We start from the raw sequence: 21,733 nt of genomic DNA on the forward strand, positions 1-21,733 counted from the left end.
AAGTAAATGATTGATTTTAGGGATTTAAACCCTTCTCAAAGCAAAATATAAATATAAAAACATAAAGATTTGACCGGGGAATTTGGGCCCCAACAGAAGTTAAATTTTTCCCTTTCCTAAATTTTTTGAATTTCCTTATCATTTTTATATACGTCATCGAAATTTGGGGGCTACTGCTGAACTAAAAACTGTTTTTGCTTTCCCCGAAGACGCTCCATAAAAAAAGTGGTAAATAGATGGGGTCGGGGGCTCTTCCGGGGGGAGTGATTGGGAAACGGGGGGTGTAAACAGACAAAAATAAAAAAGCGTTTTTGGGGTGACCCAGGGGACGTGAGTTGACCTTATCCAAATATTTATTTTAAGGGAACGTATGTATTAAAAAGTACCAGTTTTAAATTTCTCTACAAGACTTTGAAACCCAAATTTTTTTAATATAAAGAACAAAAAGCTATTTTTATCAAAAGTGAAATTTAATCTTCCTTTTTCAACAGCTATCCCCCCCAAATATATAATCTTTCCCAAAAACGGGAAAAAATTCAAGAAAGTAAATTTGAAAATAAACCGGGTTTTGTCCCTTCAAGGGGGCCCTTTCGGGATTTCACCCAATGACCCAAAAATATTCACCAAATCCTAAAATTTGGGCCCCCCCCGCGCTTCTGGAAAAAAAGAAAAATCAAACATTCCCTTTCCCAGTAAATTTTTATGAAATAAGGGTAAAACCCTTTTTAAAAACTTTAAGAAACATAACCCCATAAATTTTAAACCAAACCTTTTTTCTTTTTTAAGCCTTATCCCTTTAAAAGGTTTGTAAAACCCCGCCTTTAGAATCAATTTAAATCTACGTGAAAAAAGGTCTGCCCATTGGTATAAGCCCAAACAAAAATTAAGTACACCAATTAATGACTGCATTTTTTTTCAACGTTGTTTTTTTTATGAGATAAATATCTCTTCTAATTTTTAAGACAACCCCTTCCTGGATTTTTACTCCCGGAAAACCTTAACCGTCATAAATTATTTGAATCCGAGTTCGAGGCCTAAAACGTTTAATACTTTCTGGTCGGTCCCTCTGTTTTCTCTTCCGCAAGTGGAACACCCAACTCGGACATAAGTAGTTTTAAAAATCTTGAAATTGCTTCTGAAACAAGATTCAAAAGTAATATCCGCGCCCAGAAAATCATCATATAATAATGTATTAATCCTGACCCTGTTTTAAATTTACGGAGAGCCACTAAAACTCAAGGAAAACGCGAAAAAATCCTTTCAAAAGTTATGCAGCTTTTTGATGCCCGAAAGGCAAAGCTTTATCAAAATAAAAGTTAATTTTATTAAAGCAGAACCAGTAATTCAAAGTCGGACGGTTTAATAGGGATCAATCTGTAAGCCACTAAATATCCGCTTTAAAAATAGTTTAACAATTCTGACCCAAATTCTGATAATTTTAACCGCTTCATCAAAACTAGTGTCTGTACCGTGCATAGGTTAGGATCAATGTAATCAAATTAATGATTCACCAGGGGATTATATAAGGTGATAATGAGCCTATAAATTCAGCCCCGGTGTCTTTTTTGGGGACAAAGCCCAATAGGGGGAGACGATTAGTTTTGGCAATGGCCGATGTACAAACGGACCGCTACCCACCCCAATTCAATTTCTTTTATTAATTTTTTGATTTTGTATAAGTTCGGGGGGTTTAAATCTTTTCCCAAGGGGGAAATTTTTGGCAAATTTTGTGGTCACGTGGGCCTTATATTTTTAATGGGGAAAAAATCCAAAAAAACCTTGGGAATAAAAAAACCCTTTTGGTTTTTTTCTAATATTTAAAAATCGTCTTAAAACCCCAACATTAAATTGGGGATGGGCTAAACTAAATTCCTGATTAAAGAGAAGTATTTCCCCCGAATGTTTAAAAACAATTTAATTTTTTTTTTGCTGATTTTAATATCCCTTTTTCTACGGGATTTATTTTTTAAAAATTAGGGTGTGTTTTTCGAAGGGCTGTGTAAATTTGACTGTGGGCCGGACCACGTGTTTATTTCCGGGTTTAGGAAACCGGGGACATTTTTAGCACGTGTGTGAGAACTTAACAATCCGGCCACGGTGATAACCTGAATTTAAAGGGGTTACATGTTAATCTTCCTCAAACGGTTTGAGGGGTTTTTGTTAACGAAGGCTTCATTGCAACAGGCGCCACCACAAATGCGTTTATTTATCTTTGACTCCAGGGGGCTGGTGTTATAGCTTGCCGGAGACGAAATTGCTCGTACGTATTCTCGCCAGCAATACGACCCCCTTGTCTTGCAGCGGCCTCTCTAATGTTATACAAAATATAGTGTATTAGCTCATAGCTTTTGTCAGCGTGATTTGGACAAATACACAGACGCATATATCAAAAAATGCATTAGTACCATTTTCAATGTCGAAAATCTTTTCTTTGCAATCTCTTCGACATGCTTCAATTTTCCCCAATTTTAAAACTTAATTTAAAAATTGAACATCACAATATTGGGGAGAGTTCCAACGGGTTCCTTTTAACAATCAATGCTAAATTAAAATATTCTCCCCTACAAATTTGTTGTTTGCATAGAAATGGTAAGGCCCCGCAATTTTCTCGTCTGCCCAAAAAAATTTAAAGGGGTTAGACGGCCCTGCAAATTATCCCGCATGGGGATTTCTTTGAAAAAAATCCCCTTTTGGGGGGTTTCCACGTGTAAAAGGAGAACTATTATTTTTTACCCGAAAAAACCCGCCAAAACCCCCTACTTAAATCATTTTAACCTGAAATTTTTATTATCTAACTTACTATTCGGTTTTAACAAATTTACCCAAACTCTCATTAAATTTTTCAAATCTATGAAAATTTTGGGAAAAGAAATGGAAATGTAAAGGGCGTGTCCCCTCTAGGGATTTCCCCCTCCTCCCCTGCCTGCCTTTTCCCCCCTGGGTTTTACATTTAGGGCCTCCGTTTCCAGTATTTTACTGGCCTTTGAACCCTAACTGGCTTCCTCTACCCAACGTGGCCATTCCAAACAACGGAATTTTTCCGATGTTTAAATTTCCGAAAGAGTTAAATTGAAGTGTTACTCGGACGCGATTGTAAACTGAGAGACCAATAGGCACAGTATTCCGATGCTTATATAGTTGTTGAAATTAATTGGTTCCGTTTACTAAACCCAATAAATAATACACCGAAAAATGGAACCAGTATTTGCTTAAACAAAAATTGATCTTCGAACGAAATTAAATAATTTCTTGGAAAAAAATAAATAAAATTTATTTTAAGGGAAAAAAAAATTTTATATTTATTTTTTACATTTAAATCATCAGGAGCATTCTACTTTATTAAAACCTTTTATATAAAAGTAAGTTAAAAAACTTCCCTGTTTCCTGGAAAAGAAAATGTCACTTAAAATTTTTCATTTTAAGCGAACCGTTTTAAAGGTGTTTCCCCTTTGGGGCTTTAATACAAGTTTGACTGTATTCCCAAAGTCCAAAATGGAAAAGGATATATTAATTTCTAAGTAAAAAAATTTCTATGGGGGAAAAATTTTATAAAATTTTTGTCAAAAAACAAATAAATATTGCCTTTCCCTGAAAGGTCTCATTTTTAATTAAACTTATTTTAGAAACCCCCAATTTTATATTTACCCTAAAAGTCGGGACTTAACCCCAAAACATCTTCGGCCCCGTTAATTCAAAAAAGATATCCCGGGAAGACATCACATCTGGGAAAGAACCCATGTTTACACATTTTCCATTTTGACACCCGCCGGGGTCTAAGCATACCTCCCTTAAAAACTAAATATAAAAAATTTAAAGATTCTGTACAGATTTTTTTACACTTATTGTAAAAAAATTTTAAATTATTTTAAGGGAAAATTTTTTACAAGGCACAAAAATTAAATTCATTTTTTTTAAAAAATTTCCCCCTTTTTCCCTTTTTTTTCAAAGATTTTCAAAGTGATGATCCAAAATTTCCAATTTTAAAAATTTTTTCACATTAAAAAAATTGGGTAAATATAAACCGGGTTTTTTTATATGTTTTTTGACAGGGAATTTTAAAAAATAAATAGAAAAAAAAATTTACACAACTCCCGACAAATTTTAAAAAAATTAAAAAACTACAAAAAGCAAATAATTAAAAACCAAAGTTTTGCAAAATTTTATCCCTTGGGAAAAAGATCTTTAAATTTAAAAAAAAAATAAACAAGATATAATACTTTTTTTTGAAAAAACAAAAAGCATCATTTTTACTGAAAAATTTAACAAAAAATTTTTGGGAAAAACAATCTACCTTCAGAGCTCCACTGGGACCTTTTCCTCTTCCCATATCCTCACACAAGTCTTCAAATCCAGCTGAAAACAAGTAAACAATAATAATAAATAATGTTTTTAAACAAGTAAACAATAATGTTTCTAAATTCCTAATATATATACTCAATAGGTTGTGACATATAGTCCATAGATTAACAAAACTTGTAAACAATAACACTAAGTATATTTTTTTAATAATTTATCAATAAGTTAACAATAATAATTCTTAATGATAGTAAAGCAATGAGTTAACAATTATATAATGTTTGTCAATTTCAAAACTGGTAAACAATAATGTATGTCAATTTTTCAACAGGTAAGCAATAATGTTTCTAAATTTCTGACAATTATACACAATGTAATCAAAAAGGAAAACAATAATGTTTTTTTTTTTTCAATTTCTTGACTGGTAAACTTGTATAATGTTTCTCAATTTCTCAAATATACATGTAATTGATAGGCAAACAATAATCTTCCTCAATATCTCAACAGCTGGTAAACAATATTTTTTCCAAATTTCTGACATATTTCTGTCACCTTAGTGCAGTAACAGATTAAATCCTTCTAAATTCAATAGGAGTTAATCAGTTATTGCACTCAGGTGACAGATTATAATCAATTTCCATTTATTCAATTAACCCTTATCATGCTTAATTTGTGTAAACTCAAGATTTTAATTTGAATCACTGGATCACAATATTAGCAGAGTAAGGGATTCTAAATTAATATAATATTACGCTAAATTTAACAGCAAATAGTATAGATTCTGGTCAGACTGCAATGATAGAGATAGATGAATCATAACTGAATGTATGATTATTACCTTCTCCTTTAATTGGGCACACCTCACAGAACTCTGAGCCAATATGTGACCATGCGGCACCTGTTGTACAGCAACACTGGTACTTGGTCATGTTGACAGGTATCGGGTCCTGACACACTCCTCTCTCAAATACACGGAAACAATTTCCTTGACGTAAATCTGAAGAATAAATATCAGCATATCTCAAAATTGCTACATTTCAACAAATTTATAATTATTTCTTTTTTCATAGATCTATATAGATCCACCATTTGTATAAGTTAATAAAGAATTTATTTTAGTTTGATTGCATAGAAAGCCATATGCTTAAAGACCTACTCTCATTCACACTAATTCATTCCTAGAACCAAAAGTTACCAGCATTGAGCAATGAGCGTAAAAGTTTCTTGCTCAGAGAAACAATTTTCTTGCCATAGATGGAGTTTGAAACTACATGACTAGTGATCCCTAAATTATAAGTCCTACGATTCAACCTCTCAACCATCCAACCACTTATTTTGTACGCTAAAAGTAAACTCTAGCCTCAGACTGAATAATGTTAAAGAAACTCAGTCCTACACTTCTTCAAATCATTAAAATAAATTACTTATTGATAATTTAACAGAATTTTGTTTTCTTCAATAAAAAACAAAGAAATAAACATATTCACCTCAGAGAATGCTTATATATATTTAGATAAATTGAACAAACCAAACACATGTAAAACCAATTTAGGTGAAACTAGAAATGTGTCCATAGGACACGGATGCCCCCACACACCACTGTTCTTTCAATCTTTTGACTCTAGGTCAAATATTTTTCTGGACTACATGTGCCACAAGTTGAAAACTAAAAATCAACAAAGGGCTATAATTCTGTTAAATTTGGTCGCAGCAAAAATGCCTTCCTTTACTACCATCTACACATTAAGGTTGTTCATCCCTGGAAGTTTAAGCAAAATCTGCCATCCGGTTTAAGAGGAGTTGCGTTCACAAAATTTCTACATAGTATATAGTGAAAAAATCAACAAAGAGCCATAATTCTGTTAAATTTGCTCGCAGAAAAAATTCCTTCCTTTACTACCATCTACACATTAAGGTTGTTCATCCCTGGAAGTTTAAGCAAAATCTGCCATCCGGTTTAAGAGGAGTTGCGTTCACAAAATTTCTATATGGTATATAGTGAAAAAATCAACAAAGGGCAATAATTCTGTTAAATTTGGTCGCAGCAAAAATTCCTTCCTTTACTACCATCTACACATTAAGGTTGTTCATCCCTGGAAGTTTAAGCAAAATCTGCCATGCGGTTTAAGAGGAGTTGCGTTCACAAAATTTCTACATAGTATATAGTGAAAAAATCAACAAAGGGCCATAATTCTGTTAAATTTGGTCGCAGCAAAAATTCCTTCCTTTACTACCATCTACACATTAAGGTTGTTCATCCCTGGAAGTTTAAGCAAAATCTGCCATCCGGTTTAAGAGGAGTTGCGTTCACAAAATTTCTACATAGTATATAGTGAAAAAGTCAACAAAGGGCCATAATTCTGTTAAATTTGGTCACAGCAAAAATTCCTTCCTTTACTACCATCTACACATTAAGGTTGTTCATCCCTGTAAGTTTAAGCAAAATCTGCCATCCGGTTTAAGAGGAGTTGCGTTCACAAGATTTCGGGACGTACGGACGGACGTACAGACGGACGGACGGACTGACGGACACTCGGACGGACAAGTGCAACGCTATATGCTCCCACTCTGTGGGGGCATAAAAACTAAGTACACAACAAAAGCAAAAGGACGAGGAAACATGTTCTTACAACATAAGATTAAGACTTTCCAGAGATTTCCAGAACTTTTAACTTTTATAGAGTATGGTAACAAAATCATTTGATTATAATAAATGAAAAAAAAAACAAGAAAAAAAAACTTGGGACAATGGTGAATTTTTCCAAGTTATCTGCCTTTTAATTTGATTTTCTTGTTCATATCTTTGGAACAATCTTAGTATAACTATAGTTAACATGCACATTATATTAAATCAACCTCACCAATACAGCTTCTTCCATCTTCAGACAAGACATAGCCAGAGGGACACTGACATCTGAAACTACCCTCTTCATTTATACATCTTCCATTAGCACAAATATTTGGTATTGTACGGCATTCGTTTATATCTGAAAATTGAAAAAATGTCTCAACAGCTTTTGTATTGTTTTCAGTTCTGCTTACATTCTTGCTTTTTAATATTGTGTAATACAAATAATCTTAAATATTCTGTCTCATCTTTAAGGTTAATCAAATTAGATCATTAATTGAAAGGAAATGAACAATTTGTGTAAGATGACATATGAATAAGGTTATTTTATTACAAATTTGATTTATTATTTTCACTTGAAAAATTACTAAAAGGCAAGATAATGTACAATTAAGCATTTGATATTTTCTTGACTTAAGGAAGCACATAAAATGCTGTTTTCGAAAACCATAATATATCAACACTCCATGATTTACCTTTTTAATAAATATTCTTATAATCTTTTATAAAATTTAATTCATACCTCTGCACGATTCCCCATTAGATGACAACCTGTACCCATCAAAACATGTACACTGGTACGAGCCGTCGTTGTTAGAACAAAATCCATTCCTACATATACCAGATATCTCGGAACACTCATCAATATCTATAATATTTATATTTATGTTACAAGATGTTGCAAATACTTAATAAAATCTACTTTAGTATATTAATTCAAGCTCAGTATTGAAACTTCACATAACTTTTACTAATCACTTTAAAGTCTGCTTCCTGGAACATACTAGCATTGGGAAAAGCTGTCCGGTTAGCTCAATAGGTAAAGTGTTGGACTGGGAATCGGGCGACCCGGGTTCAATTCCCCGACGGCGCAGGTCACTTTTGTTGTGATTGATAATGAAATCCTTTCTACGGTCATTCGCACTGTACCTCTACTCTGGCATGTACAGAAGTTTCAGTTCCTTGCGAAAGTGAATGCAACTAGTACTGGTAAACTGCTTGACAGCCTGCCCAGGAACAAGGCGGTGGTTGAATTGTGCTCTAGTGAGTTCAATGTGGCTTACTGTCGTGATCTGGAGTGAAAACTACCAACACCACCACCATACTAGCAATGGTGTCATATGTTGTAACATGGACCGTACCTTAGTTACTAAGGGCTTGAACCTTATTTCTCTGTGTTGAGTGGCAGACATCTTAATCAGTAGAACATCAGTCCACTTAGAGTTACTTTAAATACTTTATAAAGTTTAGCACATTTATTTATACCTACCCATACAGTTGTTCATAGCTTACCTCTACAATTCATCCTGTCTGAAGCATGAGTGTATCCAGGTAAACATTCACATAGGAAACTACCCTGTGTATTCAAACATCTAGCATTCATACATATCCCTATATAATTCCTACATTCATCTATATCTGAAACAAAAAAAATAGTCATGAAAATTTTCTAAAATGATAACTATGAAGTATGAATATACATTTGTATATATAAGTATTGCATTTAACTTTTTAAAGAGGCTTCACTTGGGGTGTTTCTGACATGACATACAAATATGGAAAAAATAATTTCAAATTACTGCAACATTAGAAATTTGTTGGATCGTTTGCTTACACCATTTTTCCAGACTAATCATTCTTATAATTAATAGGCAATTGACCTTAACATGAAAAGCATTTCAAGTCTTTCTACTCAAACTCGGCTAAGAATCTTATAAAAAAATTGACTTCAATTTATTTCATAGTGCGTTATTTATCTTTTGCATGCGTTTCCCCAGATGAAAAAAAAATCAAAATATATTTTGGGTTTTTGAAGCTCAGTGGTGCTCCTTTAAGTGCCAGTGTTTTAGTGTTTAATAATATCATCAGTAGGCAAAACTGATTGGGGAGTAAATCAAAGAGAAACTGACAAAAATGTTGTTAGTGTTAGTTTTTTTTGTCACCTTTCCAATACATGAAGATCAAAGTTGCCCTAATTTGTTCATAATTTTTAACAAACATATTTGAAACACATGTCACAAACATACCTTCACAATCCTGATTGACTGACAATTTAAATCCTGGATTGCAGTTGCACTCATAACCTCCAATTTTATTGTCACATGTTCCATTTCTACATAATCCTGGTTGTAATGTACATTCATCAACATCTGAAATACAATGTAAATGTTAATACTTAGCCTGCTGGCAGCAATTAATTCTACTCATGCACCAAGAGCTTACCAAGATCATCCGGCCTATCTTAAACAAGCTGAATGGTTTTGTCCTAGATCAGTTGTTACAGAGAAAATTCACCTTCTTCAAAAATCAAACCAGTACAGACCAGATTACAAATCCTATGCTCTCTCCTAATTCAGCTGCGTGGCTGTTTGGTGATCAAAAGTAAAACATGTTTATCTTATATACAAACAATTATCAATATAACAGTTTACCTATGCAAGCATCTCTTGACGAGGTGAGACGGAAGCCTTGTTTGCATCGACAACTGAAACTTCCGTCCAGATTGATACATTCTCCATTTGCACATATACCTGCAACGTCCTCGCACTCATTAATGTCTGGAAAATAACAACAACTTAAATAACATGTCACTAAATATTAAAGCTAGAAAATCACTATATTACCTTTACAAAGTTGGTTAGCGACTTAAAACCCAACAAAAATCTGAACAGTTCACATTTTGTTTCTGTTACACAGATTTTAAAACAATAACCAATTTCTTCATAAGTGACAGACTACTAATCCCATTTCTGTATTTGTGGTGAAACAAAAAGACGCGATGTCCAAGCTCATTTGTCAAGGAGAGAATTCATCATGCCTGAGGAACAAACTAGCCATGTCTCAATAACTAATCCATATGTAGAACCTTCTATATTACCAGTACATATTTAATCTATGAGAATAACCAACAGAGAATATATGAGTTTTTTAATTTGATCCTGATCTTGATCCTGATCCGTAAAACTTTGTGAACACAGGGCCAGTACTTCATTGCAATTTAATAACGTATACCTACCAGTGCATCTCCTTTCATCAGACGAGAGTTCATAGCCCGGTATACAGTCACACCTGTAACTACCCACTGTGTTTGTACAGACAGCATTTCCTTGACATGGATTCCTTCTACCCCTGCATTCATCTTCATCTAAAACATGAATTTATTACATTATATGCTTTTGTTCTGGTTTGATTTAGAAACTAGGAAATTAGATTTTTTAGAAGATGTTTGATATTCAAACATACAAAACCAATAATCCTAACACGACCCGCATTTTTAACTATTGAACATAGAAGAACCGAAAGTGTGTGTTTTTATGCATCAAAATCACTGTTAACGTTCTATATTTAGACATGTGACATAATCATTATACATGTGACATAACCACTAAAAATGCAACTTATCCATACCTAACCACTACATTTGTAGTCTCGGAAAATAAATCATTTACAGTGAATGATACAGGATTTATCTCACTGATGAATTTCATGTTTTAAAATGATGCATTTGATACATAGATATGTTTATTTATTTGCTCTGAATGAATCTGCAACATACTTTATCATACTTAAAAATAACATATTGTTAAGAGTATTAAGAAAGATTAAAGCAAAAGAAATACAAACTGTAGAATGGTAGATAATATTTTTTCATAGGGAATAATATACTGTAAATACACAGTAAGAGAAGAAACAGTTTGTTCCATTTTAACACAGTTTTTGACACTTTTTTAGTCATATCTTGGTAGTCAATTAGAAGTAAAATACAAATGACCATAAATCTCAAAGTCCAAGATGAATGGCCACCTTGTCTGAGGATCGAACCAGTAACCTCTGGATTACAAATGTGATTCTCTCCCTAAGACAGGGAACAAGAGATGAATGTAACTTCTCATTGATAAAATTTGAATATTAAAATGATATTTATAACTCAAATGAAAGACTGACATAAAATTTGATTGAATATACTTAAAACAATGCAGTGAATTATAAAATAGAAGTATGATTATATACCATCACATCTCTTGCTGATTTTGTTGTACACAAACCCCTGTCCGCATTCACACAAATATCCCTCATCTGTGTTGGTATCTATACATCGTCCATTCTCACACAGGAACTGGTAGATAGCACATTCATTCGTATCCTCTGTGGTAAAAATTTATATATTTTATTACTTCATATCAAAATTTCATATGTTTTATTATTTCATATCAAATATCCAATGTCTATAAATAAAGATATATACATATATTATTTTGACTGTCTTTTTGGTTGGGTATTACGTCAGAAAAGGTCATATGGCAACTTTTCAGCTTAATTGGTGGAGAAAGACCTTAATTGCCTTGCTGTGCATTATTTCAGGCATGAATGGGCACCTGAGTAGAACCACTGATGTTCCATAAGCTAGCTGGGTAACTTCCTCACATGAAAGAATCCATAGTCCCTATAGGGATTCACACCCACAGCAGAAAGGAGCAAGTGGTTTGAAGTCCATGACCTTTACCACTCGGCCACAGATGCCCCACACTTCATCAGTAAATTAGTTATTATGAGTCTATAAACAAATAATTTACCTCTTATTGGCAATGGTTTACATAGATCTAAGTATTCACCTGAAATAAAAACATGTAAATATTAAAAGTATAATTTCTCATATTAGGTCAAAATGCATTGGTACTGGTTTAAAAAAAAATTAAAGTGATAAATATGTTTATTTGATGTATCATCATTTATTAATTGGAAATGTAATAAACTAAATAAAAAAAAATAAGCATTTAAATGGTAATGACAAAACCAAAGCCAGTTTTTTTATTCTGTTTTAATAAATTATATACAACACACAGTGATAGTGTGTGCTTATTTTTAATGAACAATCTTCGGAAATAAACATTTATCTGTAACAATATGTACAATTGTCTTTTATTGAAAATTTCTAAAGGATTATAAATTTACCAAAAAAGGAATTTTCCTTTGTTATTATAAAATTATGATGACAACTGATAAAGCTTATTAAAGCAAAATCCTGTTTTGTTAAATTATGTTGGTTTGTAATCTTTTTATCATATCCAAAATAGGAAAGAAATTTATTCAACATGTCTTTACTTACGAGAATTTTTCACCGGACAAAGTTCACAGGGTGTTCCCCATCCCTGACCTATGTTATCTTTACAGCAGCATTGTCTTTTAGTGACCTGTGTCGACAACTGGTACTCACATCTTGGTGGATCACCACGTCTTGTACCATTAAATACAGCTGCATAGCAAATGTCTTTCCTCATATCTTAAAACATGAATTAGAAGATTTAAAATTAACCTTCTTTTTTGTACAAAATAGGTTAATACCTGACCAATTAAAGAGATTTGGTAAACATTTTCTTCTTCATATTCTTAAAATATGATGACATAAAATAATTTGGTCCTTTAATTTTTTGAAAATTATGCACTATAATACATGTAATATATTATCAATTACAGATATACCTGCAGGCTGTTTAACTACATCTTGATAAAAGCTAAATAATATTAGTTAAAATTAATCTGGCAGATACCATTTATCAGCAACAGCTTTAAACAAATCATGTCTTAACATAACATACATACAAAATTAACGTAATCTCGAGATTTATAAGAGCTTAGTAAGAGATTTAGATATACTTTAGAGAGAAAATAAGTAATTACCCATGCAGCCTTCTCCAGGCATTGGCATATATCCATCCGGACAGAGACAGGAGAAATTACCAGGACTGTTTACACATGTACCAAGTCCACAATAATCTGGGAAATCTACACATTCATCTATATCTGTAGTACAAAGATAAAAGTTCAAAGATATTATTTCAAGATAACTTTTCAACGGAAAACGTTTCAAAGATGACATTTTGGTGGATAATATTTCATGTATTTCAAAGATAATACATTGTATATCAATTATGATATGTGTATTTTAAAAATAAGACATCAAAGATAACATTTCAAAGGTGATATTTCAAAGAACCTATTTCAAAAATACTATTTCAAAGACAACTTTTCAATGGGTAATATTTCAAAGACAACATTTCAAGAATGATATTTCATTACAAAGGATAAAATTTCGAAGATAATATTTCAAGGATCATAACATTAAAAGATGTCATTGCATTTCAAATACTAGAACTAACACTAAATGTGATTAATACCCCCCTAAGACTGCTTTGGAAATGAGAATGTTACTAGTAACAGAATACCTTGTAAAAGAATTGAAATATAGTGTTATGGTTGTGGGCAATTAAAGATAGTTGTGGTTCTTATATGTTGCATTTCGTTTCAATGTGGTTGGCCATTGATGAAGTTTAATTGAATTACTCTGTAATAAGTCCAGAAAGACAAAGAAAAGGAACAAAGGGCAATGACTCTATAAATACTGAAGATAGTTATAGTTCTTGTGCACTGCACTTCCTCTTATTGTGCTTGACCATTGTATGAAGTTGTTTTGAATTCCAACCAGTATGTTTTAAGTTATGCTCCTGACAAGGAAAAGTATCAAAGGGCAGTAACTCTGTATTTTGTCAAAATGGAGTTATGGCTCTTGTGCATTGCACTCTCTTTTAATATTCTTGAAAAATGTATGAGGTTGTATTGAATTCCAAACAGTAGTTTTCAAGTTATGCTCTGGACAAGGAAAAGTAACAAAGGGCAATAACTCTGTAATTAGTCAAGATGGAGTTATGGTTCTTGTGCACTGCACTTTCTCTCAATGTGCTTGACCATTGTATGAAGTTATATTAAATTCTGACCATTAGTCTTCAAGTTATGGTCCGGACAAAAAAGGCAATGGAAAAGTAATAAAGGGCAATAACTCTGTAATTACTTTAGATAGAGTTATGGTTCTTGTGCACTGCATTTCCCCTTATTGTGTTTGACAATTGTATGAAGTTGTTTTGATTTCCAACCAGTATTTTTCAAGATATGCCCCATACAAGGAAATGTAACAAAGGGCAATAACTCTGTAATTGGTCAAGATAGAGTTATGGTTCTAATGCACTGCACTTCCTCTCAATGTGCTTGACCATTGTATGTAGTTATATTGAATTCCAACCATTAGTCTTGAAGGTATGGTCCGGACAAAAAAATCAATGGAAAAGTAACAAAGGGCAATAACTCTGTAATTACTTTAGAAAGAGTTATGGTTTTTGTGCCCTGCACTTCCCTTCATTGTGTTTGACAATTTTATGAAGTTGTTTTGAATTCCAACAAGTAGTTTTCAAGTTATGCCCCGGACAAGGAAAAGTAACAAAGGGCAATAACTCTGTAATTAGTCAAGATAGAGTAATGGTTCTTATGCACTGCACTTCCTCTCAATGTGCTTGACCATTGTATGTAGTTATATTGAATTCCAACCATTAGTCTTGAAGGTATGGTCCGGACAAAAAAATCAATGGAAAAGTAACAAAGGGCAATAACTCTGTAATTACTTTAGAAAGAGTTATGGTTTTTGTGCCCTGCACTTCCCCTTATTGTGTTTCACAATTGTATGAAGTTGTTTTGAATTCCAACAAGTAGTTTTCAAGTTATGCCCCGGACAAGGAAAAGTAACAAAGGGCAATAACTCTGTAATTAGTCAAGATAGAGTTATGGTTCTTGTGCACTGCACTTCCTCTCAATGTGCTTGACCATTGTATGTAGTTATATTGAATTCCAAACATTAGTTTTCAAGTTATGCTCCGGACAAGGAAAATGCAACGGACGTCTGGACCGACCGACTGACAGACCGCCCGACCAACCGACCGACCGACCACCGGGTGACTCCTATATACCCCCCAAAACTTCGTTTTTGGGGGTATAATAATATTTCAAAGATATCTATTTAAAGAAAATATTTCAAAAACTCAATTTTCTATACAATATCTCTTAAATAACATTTTCCTTTTAAATATAATAGTTGAAAGAAAATATTCAAAAAGAAATATCAATGTTTTATAAATATGATTTATAAAATATTCTATAGAAAATATTTCAGCGGTGACAATTTAAAGTTGAATGTTCAAAAACTAATTCATGTATTTTGCAAGAAATATTAAAATTTCTTAGGTTTTTTTTCTAAAGATATAACTTCATAGAGAACATAGCCCTAACAGTTTAGTATTTTTATCATCTACCAGTATTTCCATAAATGTATTTTATAAATGTGTGCAAATCAAGAGATTCTAATAACCCCTAATCCAGTGGTAATGTGCTTGCCTTGTAAATAAAGGGGTCTCAAGTTTGATCTCCCACTCCACAAGTCTTACAAATTGAGGTGTAACATGAATCCATGTTTCAAATGGGGCAAGTTAAGGAACCAGTGTAGCATTTGGCATAGGGCCACTGCTGAATCTATGAACTGCCCCAAAAATAACTAATTTTCTGAGGGCATTGCAATACTGGGTAAGCAAAACGACAGTAATTAAAACCGAAAAATAATGTGTTTTTCTAAAATATCATCCACTCATTCCAGAGTCTTATGATACTTATCAACTCACCAACACAGTCAAGTGTATTGTCATCCAGTCTGTACCCATCAGGACACACACATGTGTAACTTCCAAATGTGTTAATACATTCCCCATTCTTACACACACCAATAAAATCATTACACTCGTCAATATCTGAAGACAAAAAAAATAACTAAGTTGAAGATTTAACTTTTATGTAACAGTAAATCATTTGAAAGCAAAACACTTGTCTAATTGTTAAATGTTGAAAACCAGTTGGTGATATTTCACATTTTATCAATAATATTAGATTTAACCAAAGATGGCTTTCAATCTGTTTCAAAATAAAAGCAACATTTGTGTTTGTTTTGGTTGTTTTAAATCACATCAAGACTATTAAGGTCATATGGCACCATTCCAGCTTTACTGGTGGAGGGAGATCTCAGATACCCGTTATGCATTTTTTCAGGCACAACCAGGTATCTGTGTAGAATCACCGACCTTCTATAAGCTAGCTGGAGAGCCTCTAACCACAAAAGAATCTTTAGGCCCTGGTGTGACTTAAACCAACAGTGGTGAAAGGCAAATAGTTTGAAGTCACTACCCATCACTGACTTAAAGTCCCAATATGCCCCAGAAATGTCTATTTTTATTTCTCTAAAGAATTTTACTTTTTATGTACTTTTAATAGTTTCTCAAAAGTGGCTCATTGGCCAATTACCTGAACAATCTTTTTCTTCTGTTGCTTTTTAGTGCTTATAGTACAGTCATAGTAATTATTTGGATTTAGTATTTTGTATGGAAGTCTATATACTAATTTGTTTACATTTTGCTACTTTTTTGACAAATAATTTCACATTTAGTGAAACTATCTTGAGGTAACAAGCATCTGACATACTCTAAAACCATCATTTAAACATTTTAAAATTCAAGTTGGCCCTCTCTAATAAAGTAAAAATTTATTCGTTTCTGAGGCATAATGTGTGCCTTCAAAAAAGAAAGGTTACAAGAGATGTTTAACACAGCTAGCTGATGTTTTCTACACCACTGTTATATACACATACCTTCAGGTAGAAGAGTGTCTGGATTAGGTTCAAAACCATTTTCTGCAATACACAGCTTCTTATATTCATCTGAAACAAGAAATAAATGAAAAATGAAACACCATTTCATCCCATTAAATGTCATGATGTTAAAGAATGACTTTAAAGCTTTAATGATGGAGGACGGCCTTATATTTCTCTAGGTGGAATATTTTAAGCATTAACTGGCAAAAAGATGTTTCTCAGAATGATTTATTTAACCAATGCAGCTACAGTAATTCAGCAGTGCTTGAACTCTACTGGTAAAACCATGATCTTTACTGGAGAAACCCAGACACAATTTAAGATGCCATAGATGGAATAAATAATTTATTCAGAAACAAGGAAATAGCTGGGTGAAATCACAAAAATTCCTTAAATCTCACTGGCTACTTTGTCTTTTGTGAAAGAGTGAAAGAATTGTGGGATTTAAAATCTTTCAAAAAAGGATCAATTATCTTAATGACACATTTCATATTTTCTACCCACAGACTTTGTCATAGCTTTACAATCATCATTTTATAACAATGTTTTAATACAATACCTCACAGCTTTTGTACATTTTAAAACCAGTTCAAACTAAAAACATCAAACACATACATACCTGTGCCATTTCTTGGACAAAGATCACAAAATCCATTAGATTCACCCCAGCCTCTACCTATAGAGCAGCAGCAGGTTGCCCTAGTTACATCATTGGCTATAACCTTGCTACAACGGCCTGATCTTCGCTGCTGTCTTACGTCAAGGTAACAGAATCCACGTCTGTCATCTAAAAGTATGTTAATATATATGTATTTGTATGATTTAATAACAATCTCATTAAAATCACATCCTAACCGTTGCTTCACTTCCCCTCACTAGGTAGCAAAGAGTAAGGGAGAAAAATACGATGATCTGATTTTAATAAAATTGGTTTCATACCAATGTATAACATTATCTTAATCGAAAACTTAATGGCAGCTAACTTTATCTGTCTATTTTAGGACTAAATTGGTTGTGTTTTTTGCCACAACTTCAAAGTTAAGTATAAAATTATCAAGACATACTTTACAACCATTTTAAGAATGTTAATAACATAATATGCCCAAAACATTTTCGGGCATAAAACAAAAAAGACAAGTTATTGAGTTTACTTTGAAATAAATTTGAACTGTATGAAACAAACATAACATTATTTGAGTTTAGTTTACAATAAAATAAATCATACTATATAAAGTACATACCAATACATCCAGTCCCTGATGGATTGAGTACAAAGTTTGGTGGGCACTCGCAAGTATAACTTCCTATACTGTTAATACAGTAACCATACAAGCAGTTCTCTGGGTTATCACACTCATTTATATCTGTTAAAATAATGAAAAATGAAATACCTTTTTACAGCAATAACATTCTCACACAAAAAGTTTCAATTTTGCCTGAAGTAATATTTCACAATAAATTTTATTTTAAATCTAGGGTAACTGTGACTTAGATTGTTTCCCAAAATGTGTTGCTCTGCAGGGTTTGTACTGTACTCTTTTATTATAAAATTTCTGAAATATTGATAAAAATATTTTAATTGTTAATAAAATATCAAATTTCATATCAAAGTGCAATCAATAAAAGTATCATTATACTATTAAACATAATCTACAATATCAGGACCCGCATACTAGTCTGATTTTCTTGTCCGTTGATAACATCTATATAGTAAATTCTTAAAAATTTCTACTTGTCCGTACTAGCTGTGGGACAACCTGGGCAATACACACAATTAAATTTGCAGCCCTTGAATATATATGTCATCGACGGGCATCCAAGGTATATATTCCGTACATACAACATTATAGATAATGTAGTATGTGCGGATTATAAACTGTGGGTTTCAGATTATATATATATGTGAGATAACTAGTTATTCTACATACCTGTACAGTTACCACCAGTAACATCAGGTTCATAGCCTTGTCTACAGTTACACTGGAAAGACCCATCAAGATTCTGACACACACCATTTACACACAGGTTTGGGAACATTATACATTCATCTATGTCTGTAAGTAGAAAACATAAATACAAATCATGTTTGGAATCAAAATTAAACACTGTGTTAGATATGCTCATTTTAAACATTTAAAATTATTTAGTTAAGTTTATACAAATTTATTTTAGCTTGATTGTGTAGAAAGCTATAGGCTTATTGAAACACTCTTGATGCAACCAGTACTTCATGTACTAAGCAATGAGTGTAAAGTTTCTTGCACAAGGAAACAAAGGCCTGCACCTGATGAGGTTAGAACCCTAGTGACCAGCAATCCTTAGATTAACCAATCGGCCATGCCACCACTCATTATTAAAATTATTTTCCATACTAAGCAAGAAAATACCTTTCATATAAAATTATCATATCATATGCTATCAAATCAGATATTTCTTTTAGAAATTTCTATCACAGAATGCTTTTTCAACGGTTAGCAATTTGTTAAGGGTAACACAGCATCTAGTCGTTACAAATAATTTAGCTCATCACTTTATTTCTGATAAGGTAAATGTTGTTTTTTTCTAAAACAGAAATAAATGGAAACAATGCCTACCTTCACAAGCCTTTTCATCCTCTGACAGTGCAAAGCCCATATTACAAGTGCATCTAAAACTTCCAGGTAAATTATAACATCTACCATGTTCACACAGATTACTGTTCAATGTACACTCATCTATATCTGTAAACAACAACAAAATACTGGTTATGAAATGTACATATAATGAAGTCATATAAGACATTTTTGATATCTTATATAAACCTCGAAATTAACTCCAAATATAGAAAAGTCACATGACATTTAGTTTTCATTTTGTATAAATTAGGTCTAAATTTTCTAATAGAATTTGTATTATCCTGATGAAGTATATTGTCTGACCAATTATACTGGTTGATGATTAAAGTAGCTTAAACCGACTCTGGTGTTATTGACATGTTGTTCTACATCCCTTCCTTGTTTACTAAGTTTATCTTATATATTATTTACTAAAACATTACTTTTAATTAAAGGTTATTAAACAGTGTAGAATTATTTAAAAATAAAAAAATATAGTGTCATTGAATCAAAACATCAAGTACTGAAATTCATGCATAACCAACAAATCTTGCATACAACTCAAGTTTTAATATGATACAAATATATTTCTCATATTAAGATTGACTGACATTATACACACAATATTTGTTTGTTTTTCTCGATTTTAAAGAAGATTTTTACAATTTTTTGGTCATGTCTTGGCAGACATCCAACTTTTTTTTCTCCATATTTAAAAATATTTCGGCTATTCTATTTTAACATTCAAACCTTGACATCTGTATCCATCACCGGTGAAACCATCACCACAGACACAGTTGAAACTGCCAGGTACATTCATACACACAGCCTCCGCTGCACAAACTCTGTCTCTTCTACATTCATTGATATCTGAAATATAATTTATATTATAAATTTTCCACAAATTATTCTATGGTTGTCAATATCAATGTGACTAAAACATGGCATGAAAGGTTATGACATGGCATAATGCAATATTAGTGGTGATGAAATGACCTGAAAACAAATGTGACACAATATGACATAACAAGATAAAATGTGACAATGATGTCAATAATAAAATATGATATTCATTATATAATATGACAAACATGATACAATATGACATAACATGAAACTATATATGACATAACATGATATGATGTGATAAACATGATACAATATGACATAACATGATATGAAAAACATAATAAATATGACATAACATAATATAATATGACAAACATGACATGATGTGACAAACATGATACAATATAACATAGCATAATATAATATGATATAGAATTTAAATATTGCATTAAAAGATTTTTTTTGTAAAACAAAGTACGAAATGAAAAGCAGATGTTTGTAATTAATCACTGAGGCATACAGTCTTTGTGCTGGTAGGCCTCAGTGATTAATTACAAACATCTGAACCGCATACCATGCTATATGTAAAACATTATATGTTGATATTTATCATAACATGATAATTGTCATGTGTTAATAACATTATGACTTAGTTACCTCTACAAGAGAATCCATCCCCCTCAAATCCAGATTTACAGTCACATTTGTATGTACCCTGTGTGTTATAACAGAAAGCATCGTCAGCACATAGATCATCTCCTGTTTTACACTCATCTATATCTGTAAATGACAAGACCCTATATCATCACTTTACATCCCAATGGTTATGTTTGTTTCAAATTTAAACAGTGGGATAAATGGCAAATAATGGTAAGAACCTTTTACCAGAGATTTTGGATAAAATATCATTTTTTAAATCTTTTCTATTATTTTGTATCAACTATGACAATGTCTTAAAAATGTTTCACAGCTTAAAGCTGAGCAATGATAAAATTAGTGCACTGGGTTATATAAAATATATATCTATGACTTAACTAAAAGGCCCATTAACCCAAAAATGCTATCATTTTCATTTAGCAAAAGCTTTTATTTTTGATGTACTGTTACAGTTTCAAAAAAGAAGCGTAATGGCCATATATCTGAACCATGTCTGTTTCATTCGCCTTTTTTCTTTTAGTACAATTACAGCATCTTATCATTTTGAAATACTATGGAAGTAAATATTCCACTATAAGGCAGGGATAACATTTTTGCTTTAAAAAGACCTAAGTCTAAAGACAAGTCCCAATGTATACATCTGTAACAGAAAAAAACTTTTAAAATAAATAAACAGCAATGATGAAAATGTGGCCAGGTTATTACCTGTACATGTAGTAGATGACCCCTGTACAGCATAGCCATTGTCACATAAACATTTATATGATCCATGAGTGTTTTCACAACGTCCACGTTCACACATTCTCCTCTGTTCAGAACACTCATCTACATCTGAAATAAATAAAATACAAATACTGTAATGTGGAACACCTGTTTGTCATGTCTAATAAATTTCCATGTTAGATATACACGTATTATATAAATTATATAAACGCCATTTGACATCATGTCATGACATCATAATTTATTTAT

The 21,733-nt window shown here is 32.2% G+C and overlaps 1 protein-coding gene across 1 annotated transcript in view; it reads right to left on the reverse strand.

Annotated features, from left to right (window-relative positions):
• Positions 1-21,733, reverse strand: part of LOC132724931 (fibrillin-2-like) — a gene marked incomplete at its 3' end in the record, with an annotated part of 85,709 nt that overhangs the window by 35,027 nt on the left and 28,949 nt on the right. Inside the window, 21 exon segments of the mRNA XM_060709918.1 lie at positions 4,285-4,353; positions 5,135-5,293; positions 7,158-7,283; positions 7,668-7,793; positions 8,438-8,563; positions 9,172-9,294; positions 9,577-9,702; positions 10,161-10,289; positions 11,156-11,290; positions 11,719-11,757; positions 12,252-12,425; positions 12,824-12,946; positions 15,643-15,768; positions 16,659-16,727; positions 17,281-17,448; positions 17,903-18,025; positions 18,590-18,715; positions 19,256-19,381; positions 20,006-20,125; positions 20,762-20,884; positions 21,467-21,592. Coding sequence (XP_060565901.1) covers positions 4,285-4,353; positions 5,135-5,293; positions 7,158-7,283; positions 7,668-7,793; positions 8,438-8,563; positions 9,172-9,294; positions 9,577-9,702; positions 10,161-10,289; positions 11,156-11,290; positions 11,719-11,757; positions 12,252-12,425; positions 12,824-12,946; positions 15,643-15,768; positions 16,659-16,727; positions 17,281-17,448; positions 17,903-18,025; positions 18,590-18,715; positions 19,256-19,381; positions 20,006-20,125; positions 20,762-20,884; positions 21,467-21,592 — 2,562 coding nt within the window.

Source organism: Ruditapes philippinarum, unplaced genomic scaffold, assembly GCF_026571515.1.
Source record: "Ruditapes philippinarum isolate M1 unplaced genomic scaffold, ASM2657151v2 ctg3854_1_1_1_1, whole genome shotgun sequence".
Lineage (NCBI taxonomy): Eukaryota > Metazoa > Mollusca > Bivalvia > Venerida > Veneridae > Ruditapes > Ruditapes philippinarum.